Source organism: Lolium perenne, chromosome 3, assembly GCF_019359855.2.
Source record: "Lolium perenne isolate Kyuss_39 chromosome 3, Kyuss_2.0, whole genome shotgun sequence".
Lineage (NCBI taxonomy): Eukaryota > Viridiplantae > Streptophyta > Magnoliopsida > Poales > Poaceae > Lolium > Lolium perenne.
This window is the reverse complement of record NC_067246.2, coordinates 343,031,383-343,040,830: the sequence shown is the minus strand read 5'-3', so window position 1 is coordinate 343,040,830 and position 9,448 is coordinate 343,031,383. Positions and strand designations below refer to the sequence as shown.

General features: G+C 43.8%; 1 protein-coding gene across 1 annotated transcript; it reads left to right on the top strand.

The window, feature by feature from the left end:
• The first annotated feature begins 7,656 nt into the window (after positions 1–7,656).
• Positions 7,657–8,490, top strand: LOC139838308 (uncharacterized). Its single transcript, XM_071827716.1, has one exon. The coding sequence runs from the start codon at positions 7,657–7,659 to the stop codon at positions 8,488–8,490; it is 834 nt and encodes a 277-aa protein (XP_071683817.1).
• The last annotated feature ends 958 nt before the right edge of the window (positions 8,491–9,448 follow it).

Here is a 9,448-nt window from a genome sequence, read left to right as displayed (position 1 = left end):
GCGTATGCAGCCGCCCGACAACTCCCGCCGCGGCCATGGCGACGGGCCAAAGTTGCAATCCTTGTCGCAGAGGAAACCCTGCCTTCAACCGCTTGTCGAGCCCTACGTGTTGGCGGTGGTACATGTCCACTTTATAAACTATGTATATATGGACCATCATTACCTGAATTACGAAGGGGTATGTTTAATCTTCCTTGACTTTTTTTGAAATGTTCCTTAATTTGTTTTTCGAAGGGCAATGTTCTTTGATTTACCTTTTTTTATAATGGGCGTTTTTATTACTCAAAATAAGCAATTGCATCTGGCCTCTGTGTTGGAGATATGCCCAAGAGGCAATAATAAAAGTGTTTATTGTTATATCTTAGTGTTCATGATAAATGTTTACATCTCATGCTATAATTGTATTAACCGGAAACATTAATACATGTGTGTTATGTAAACATAACAGAGTCCCTAGTAAGCCTCTTGTTAAACTAACTTGTTGATTAATAGATGATCATGGTTTCCTGATCATGAACATTGGATGTTATTAATAACAAAATCATATCATTAGGTGAATGATGTGATGGACATACACCCATAGTAAGCGTAGCATATGATCAAGTCATTAAGTTCTTTATGCTTCAAGCTTTAATATGCATAATAACTTAATCCTTCGACCATGAGATCTTGTTAATCACCTACACCGGATGGATGCTTTGATGACACCAAACACTACTGCGTAAATGGGTTGTTATAAAGGTGGCATTAAGTGTTCGGAAAGTATATGGTTGAGGCACTTGTATCAATAGTGGGATTTGTCCATCCAAATGACGGATAGATATACTCTGGGGCCTCTCGGTGGAATGATATCTAATTAGCTTGCAAGCATGTGACTGGTTCACAAGGGATATCATATCACGGTACGAGTAAAGAGTACTTATCGGTAACGAGGTTGAACTAGGTATGGAGATACCGACGATCAAACTTCGGATAAGTAAAATATCGCGAGACAAAGGGAATTGTTATTTTATGTGAATGGTTCTTTTGATCACGAAGTCATCGTTGAATATGTGGGAGCTATTATTGATCTCCAGGTCCCGCTATTAGTTATTGATCGGAGAGGAGCCTCGATCATGTCCGCATAGTTCTCGAACCGTAGGGTGACACACTTAAGGTTTGATGTCGTTTTAAGTAGATATGGAATATGGAATGGAGTTCGAATGTTGTTCGGAGTCTCAGATGGGATCCAGGACATCACGAGGAGTTCCGGAATGGTCCGGAGAATAAGATTCATATATAGGAAGTCACTTTCCAAGTTTGGAAATGATCCGGTGCATTTATGGAAGGCGCTAGAATGTTCTAGAACCTTCCGGAAGAAATCACCATGGAAGGTGGAGCCCCGGAAGGACTCCACCAACCCTAACCAGCCAACCAAGAGGGAAGGTGGAGTCCATGGTGGACTCCACCACCTTGGCCGGCCAAGGGAGAAGGAAAGGGAGGAGTCCCACTTTCCCTAGGTTTCACCCATATGGAAGGTTTTGAGTTGGACTCTTATTCGAATTTTGGGCAAACCCTAGGGGGTTCCACCTATATAAAGGGAGGGAGAGGGAGAGGGCTGAACACCTCTTGAGCCGCACCACCAAGGGCACCCAAGGCCGGCGCACAAGTGCCCCTCCTCTCTCCCAAACCCTAGCTACTCCCTCCTCCTTCTTCTCCCGCGGTGCTTACGGCGAAGTGCTGCTGGAGATCTCCACCACCACCGTCACCACGCCGTCGTGCTGGCGGGATTCCGAGGAGGATCTACTACATCCGCTGCCCGCTGGAATGGGGAGAAGGACGTCATCATCAACACCGTACGTGTGACCGAGTGCGGAGGTGCTGCCCGACTGTGGCACCGTCAAGATCTTCTACGCGCTTTTGAAAGCGGCAAGTGATCGACTACATCCACCACGAGATTTATCTCGTTAACGCTTAGCGATCTTTGAGGGTATGTTGATCTTCACCTCGTTGCTACCATCTACTAGATTAGATCTTGGCTTGTTATTCGTTCTTGTGGTAGAATTTTTTTTGCTTTCTATGCTACGAGTCCCTACAGTGGTATCAGAGCCGTGTCTATGCATAGATTGGTTGCACGAGTAGAACACAATGGTTTTGTGAGCGTTGATGCTTTTGTTGTCTCTTGTTATGTGTACTTTGCATCTTGCGGTATGGTGTGATGAAGCGGCCCGGGCTAACTTTACATGACCGTGTTCATGAGAGTTGCTCCACGCTCGACATGCAACTTGTATTGCATAAGTGGCTTCGCGGGTGTCTGTCTCTCTCACCATAGTTAAGATTCAATCTACTATTTCAATTGACAACACTAGTATCAGCATTGTGGTTCATGTTCGTAGGTAGATTAGATCTTACTCGAAAACCCTAAACCACGTAAAATATGCAAACCAAATTAGAGGCATCTAACTTGTTTTTACAGGGTTTGGTGATGTGATATGGCCATGATGTGATCATGAATATGTATGAGATGATCATTATTTTATTGTGGCAACCGGCAGGAGCCTTATGGTTGTCTTTATATTTCATGTGGTAGTATTATTTCAAAGTAGTTGTAATAGTTGCTACATGTGGTGAACAACCATGAAGACGGCACCATTGACCTTGACGCTACGCCGACGATGATGGAGATCATGCCCGTTGATGATGGAGATCATGTCCATGCTTTGGAGATAAAGATCAAAGGCGCAAAGACTAAAGGGCCATATCATATCACATATGAATTGCATGTGATGTTAATCCTTTTATGCATCTTATATTGCTTAGATCGCGACGGTAGCATTATAAGATGATCCCTCTCACTAAAAATCAAGATAATAAAGTGTTCATCCTTAGTTAGCACCGTTGCTAAGACTCGTTGTTTCGAAGCATCACGTGATGATCGGGTGTGATAGACTCAACGTGTGCATACAACGGGTGCAAGCCAGATTTGCACATGCAGAAACTAGGGTTTGAATTGAAGAGCCTAGCATGTACAGACATGGCCTCGGAACACGGAAGACCGAAAGGTTAAGCATGAATCATATAGATGATATGATGAACATGTTGATATTCGCCATTGAAACTACATCATCTCACGTGATGATCGGACTTGGTGTAGTGGATTTGGTTCGTGTAATCACTAAGACAATGCGAGGGATATTGTTTTGAGTGGGAGTTCACCTAGTTAATTTAAGAATTAATAGTAAACTCAAATTTATCCTGAACAAAGTCTAAATTGTATTTGAATTAAATTTTGTAGAATTGACATCCGTTTTCTACTTTGCGCTAGGCTTGTAATTGAGATAGAAATACTGTTAAATCTGACAAATAACTTTACGGACCGGTACCGTATTGTTAAAGAATCAAGAAATGATTAAGTCCTATAGCAAACTTTTGGTAATCCTCAAATTGTTGATTCGAAAAGCAATGGTTTCAATTAGTATCTAAAATTATCTTGTCTCCGTAAAACTTGATGTTCAAATCCGTTTGAAAAGTAAGGAGCTGAAAAATTTATTTTCAGAAATAAGCAAGGTGTGAGATATATGTGATATCTAAGACCTTATTACAAGATAATAGAATATAATTTAGTGAGACTACATAAACTCATAAGTTTTATGGGAATGTACGAAGGTTGAAGATGCTAGGCGTCCCGATCCTCCAACTAGTTGGGCACTAACATTATTCGCATATCCATGTAAGCCATAGTAGCTTCATCATGAAGTTGTCATGATTTGATGGGTAAAATAATGAGTGAAATTGTTCATCACATTAAAAAGTTACTAATAGTGAAATTTGGAACACTTGTCATGTGATGATCAACTTCAAAGTGAGAACCTCAAGGTTATTGGTATTTGACCAACAAGCCTAGAAGTTATTGATGTTGAAGTGTTTTTTGAAATATGAGGAAAGTTGAAAGAGAAACTACAAAAAGGATTTTGGCAGAAAGAAGGAAAAGACTAGAAAGTCTAGCTCAGGTGTATATAGATGATATACATGTTATGAATGTATTCTTTGATTGGTCACACAATGAAGTTCTTGGGTATTTGTACCATATTGGTTGGTATGAGATGTCATACAACACAACGCAATACAAGAATACAATGGCCTAAGTGACTAATAAGGAATGTGGTAATAATGCACGTCTGGAACAAAATAAAGTGTTATTATGTTCATCGTTGGCATTCTACCTAGCCCTTCAGATTTATAATAAAGAACTTAATAATTGATATTTTGCTCTGGTCAAATGAAAACAATGAGTTGTTCAAATTATGACCTTACTCCATGTACGATGGATAAGTTACTATAAATCTTAATGGTGAAACACACATGCATAACACTGACGCTAAAATGCCATAAGGCAAATGATTTGAATTCCACTTATAAGTGGAACCGCCATTTAGGTTATATTAGAAAGGAACGCATGAAGAAACTCCATGCAAATGGATTTTTGGAGTCATTTGATTTTTGAATCGTTTGGCACTTGCAAATCTTTTCTAAATGACTGAAATACCGTTCATAGGCCAAGAGTTGAATGGGCAACTAACTTAGTGGAAATATACATGATGATGTATGTGGTTCATTGGGCATAGTTGTGTGCGGAAGATTCTTCTACTTCATGAAAACTTCCAACAATGAATTGAGTGTATATATATGGATATATTTATTCGATGAGGAAGAAGTTTGAAACATTTGAATAGATTCAAATAAATTTTAGCATGAAGTGGAAATCATCGTAATAGAAAATTCAAATATCTATGATTGGATCATGGTGGAAATATTTGAATTACGAGTTTTTAGCGAATATCTAAGAGAGTTGCAAAATTGTTCCACAACTCACATTTCTCGGAACACCATAGTTATGATGGAGTATTCGAAAGACGTATCCAAACCTTGTTGGATTAATGATGACATAAAATAAAATGATGCCATTATATTTTTGTAGATTATGCTTTAGAAGCTACCAACATAGCCGGTCCCAAGCCCGGGTAAAGGAGGAGGGTTGTGATAGGTGGGGCGAGCCAACATAAAAAACCCAGCCACTCTTATGGAGATGAAACCCAAAGGAACCTCGTTGGGGCGTAACCCTCTTAGCGACGCGCCACATCGGAACCCGGGTGTGGTGTCAAATGGGCAAGGGCCGAGCCGTCACCCCCTTGGTGGCGCGCCATATCTTCATCTGGATACGGTGATAAGTGAGCAAGGGTCGGGTCGCCGCTTCCTTAGTGGCGCGCTGCACCGATGCCCCGGTGTAGTGAAAAATGAGCAAGAGTCTCCGCATTTGACTCGACGAGTGCGGAGGGTAAGGAAGTTAGCCGAGCCTAGGAGGATGCGCTTAGGTAGCTGGAACGTAGGATCCCTGACGGGTAAGTTACGGGAGTTAGTTGATACGGCAGTGAGGAGGCGTGTTGATGTCCTATGTGTCCAAGAGACCAAATGGAAGGGACAGAAGGCGAAGGAGGTGGAGGATACCGGTTTCAAGTTGTGGTACACGGGGACAACTTCAAACAAAAATGGAGTAGGCATCTTGGTCAATAAGAGCCTCAGTGATGGAGTTGTGGACGTCAAGAGGCAAGGGGACCGGATGATCCTTGTCAAGCTGGTTGTTGGGGACTTAGTCCTCAATGTTACCAGTGCGTATGTCCCACAAGTAGGCCACAATGAGAGCACCAAGAGGGAGTTCTGGGAAGGCCTGGAGGACTTGGTTAGGAGGGTACTTATGTTGGGATTCGTAGCATAGAAAACAAAATTTTTCCTATCGCAAGAACGAAGAACAAGCCAAGATCCAATCAAGAAGATGGTAGCAACGAGGTGAAGATCAACATACCCTTGAAGATCACAAAGCGTTAACGAGATCAGATCTCGTGGTGGATGTAGACGATCACTTGCCGCTTGCAAAAGCGCGTAGAAGATCTTCGACGGTGCCACGAACGGGCAGCACCTCCGTACTCGGTCACACGTTCGGTGTTGATGACGACGTCCTTCTCCCTGTTCCAGCGGGCAGCGGAAGTAGTAGATCCTCCTCGGAATCCCGGCAGCACGATGGCGTGGTGGCGGTGGTGGTGGAGATCTCCGACAGAGCTTCGCCTAAGCTATGTGGGAGAGAGAGAGAGGAGGGGACCGCTAGGGTTTCTGGGAGAGGGGGTGCTTGGGGGGCTGCGGCCAAGGTTGTGGAGGTGTGGCCGGCCAGCCCCTCCCCTCCCCTCATTATATAGGTGGAAACCCCCAAGAGTTGTAGTCCAAGTCTTCGAATAAGACCCCAACAACAAAACCTACTATAGGTGGGAAACCTACTCAAGGGGGGAGTCCTACTCAAGGTGGGACTCCCACCTTTCCTTGGGGGGTGGTGGCCGGCCACCACAAGTGGAGTCCACCTGGGACTCCACCCCTTAGGGTTGGCCGGCCATGCAAGGTGGAGTCCCTCCGGGACTCCACTTTCCATGGTGATTTCTTCCGGACTTTTCTAGAACCATCTAGAACCTTCCATAAATGCACCGGATCATTTCCAAACTTGGAAAGTGACTTCCTATATATGAATCTTATTCTCCGGACCATTCCGGAACTCCTCGTGATGTCCTGGATCCCATCCGAGACTTCGAACAAAACTTCGAACTCCATTCCATATTCCATATCTACTTAAACGACATCAAACCTTAAGTGTGTCACCCTACGGTTCGCGAACTATGCAGACATAGCCGAGACTCTTCTCCGACCAATAACCAATAGTGGGATCTGGAGATCCATAATGGCTCCCACATATTCAACGATAACTTAGTGATCGATTGAACCATTTACATACGATACCGATTGCCTTTGTCTCGTGATATTTTACTTGTCCGAGGTTTGATCATCGGTATCTCCATACCTTGTTCAACCTCGTCTCCGACAAGTACTCTTTACTCGTACCGTGGCATGTCATCCCTTATGAACCATTCATATGCTTGCAAGCTAATTAGACGACATTCCACCGAGAGGGCCCAGAGTATATCTATCCGTCATCGGGATGGACAAATCCCACTCTTGATCCATATGCCTCAACTCATACTTTCCGAATACTTAATCCCACCTTTATAACCACCCATTTACGCAGTGGTGTTTGATGTAATCAAAGTACCCTTCCGGTATAAGTGATTTACATGATCTCATGGTCGAAGGACTAGGTAACTATGTATCGAAAGCTTATAGCAATTTGAACTAAATGACATGATCTTATGCTATGCTTACTATGGGTGTGTCCATCACATCATTCACCTAATGATATGATCTTGTTATTAATAACATCCGATGTTCATGATCAGGAAACCATGATCATCTATTAATCAACAAGCTAGTTAAATGAGAGGCTTACTAGGGACTCTGGTTGTTTACACAACACACATGTATCAATGTTTCCGGTTAATACAATTATAGCATGGAGTGTAAACATTTATCATGAACATTAAGATATAACAATAACTGTTTTATTATTGCCTCTCGGGCATATCTCCAACAACTTATTGGTGAGAAGCTCTTCATAGGAGGAGACCTCAATGGCCATGTGGGTACATCTAACACAGGTTTTGAAAGGGTGCATGGGGGGGCTTTGGATATGGCATCAGGAACCAAGAAGGAGAAGACATCCTGAGCTTCGCTCTAGCCTATGACATGGTCGTAGCTAACACCCTCTTTAGGAAGAGAGAATCCCATCTAGTGACGTTCAGTAGTGGTCTACACTCTAGCCAGATTGATTTTGTCCTCTCTAGAAGAGAAGACAGACACGCCTGCATTGATTGTAAGGTGATACCTGGAGAGAGTGTTGTCCCTCAACATAAGCTGGTGGTTGCTGACTTTCGCTTTAGGATCCGTGTCCAGCGGGGTAAGCGCGCCAAAGTCGCTAGAACAAAGTGGTGGAAGCTCAAGGGTGAGGCATCCCAGGCTTTCAGGGAGAGGGTTATTAAGGAGGGCCCTTGGGAGGAAGGAGGTGATGCAAACATGATGTGGATGAGTATGGTGACCTGCTTGCGGAAGGTCGCTGTAGTGGAGTTTGGGGTGACTAAGGGAAGTAGAAGGGAAGATAAGGATACCTGGTGGTGGAACGATGAGGTCCAGAAGGTTATTAGGGAGAAGAAGGACTGTTTCAGATGCCTATATCTGGACAGGAGTGCAGCTAACATGGAGAAGTACAAGGTGGCGAAGAAGGCTGCAAAGCGGGCGGTGAGTGAAGCAACGGGTCAGGCGTATGAGGACCTCTACCAACGTTTAAACATGAAGGAAGGCGAAAGGGACATCTATAAGATGGCCAAGTTTAGGGAGAGGAAGACGAGGGATGTCAACGAAGTCAAATGCATCAAGGACGGAGAGGATCAGCTTCTTGTGAAGGATGAGGCGATCAAGCGTAGATGGCGGGAGTACTTTGACAACCTTTACAATGGAGAGGTTGAGAGCTCTACCATTGAGCTAGACGACTCCTTTGATGATACCAGCATGTGCTTTGTGTGACGTATCCAGGAGTCTGAGGTTAAGGAGGCGTTAAGGAGGATGAAAGGAGGAAAGGCGATGGGTCCTGATGGTATCCCCATCGAGGCGTGGAGAGGCCTTGGAGACGTAGCGATAGTATGGATAACTAAGCTTTTCAACCTCATTTTTCGGTCAAACAAGATGCCCGAAGAATGGAGGCGGAGTATTTTAGTACCAATCTTCAAGAACAAGGGGGATGTTCAAAGTTGTACTAATTACCGTGGAATCAAGCTGATGAGCCATACTATGAAGCTATGGGCGAGAGTCATTGAGCACCGCTTAAGAAGGTTGACAAGCGTGACCAATAACCAATTTGGTTTCATGCCTGGGAGGTCTACCATGGAAGCCATCTTCTTGGTACGACAGCTGATGGAGAGATACAGGGAGCAAAAGAAGGACCTTCATATGGTGTTCATTGATTTGGTGAAGGCCTATGATAAGATACCTCGGAATGTCATGTGGTGGGCCTTGTAGAAACACACAGTCCCAATAAAGTACATTACCCTCATCAAGGATATGTATGATAATGTTGTGACAAGTGTTCGAACAAGTGATGGCGACACTGATGACTTTCCAATTAGAATAGGGCTACACCAAGGGTCAGCTTTGAGCCCTTATCTTTTTGATTTGGTGATGGATGAGGTCACAAGGGATATACAAGGAGATATCCCATGGTGTATGCTCTTTGCGGATGATGTGGTGCTAGTCGATGATAGCCGAACGGGGGTTAATAGAAAGTTAGAGTTGTGGAGGCGAACTCTAGAATCGAAAGGTTTTAGGCCTAGTAGAACTAAAACTGAATACATGAGGTGCAGTTTCAGTTCTACTAGGCACGAGGAGGGAGAGGTTAGCCTTGATGGGCAGGTGGTACCGGAGAGAGACACTTTTCGATATTTGGGGTCCATGTTGCAGAAGGATGGCGATATCGATGAAGATGTGG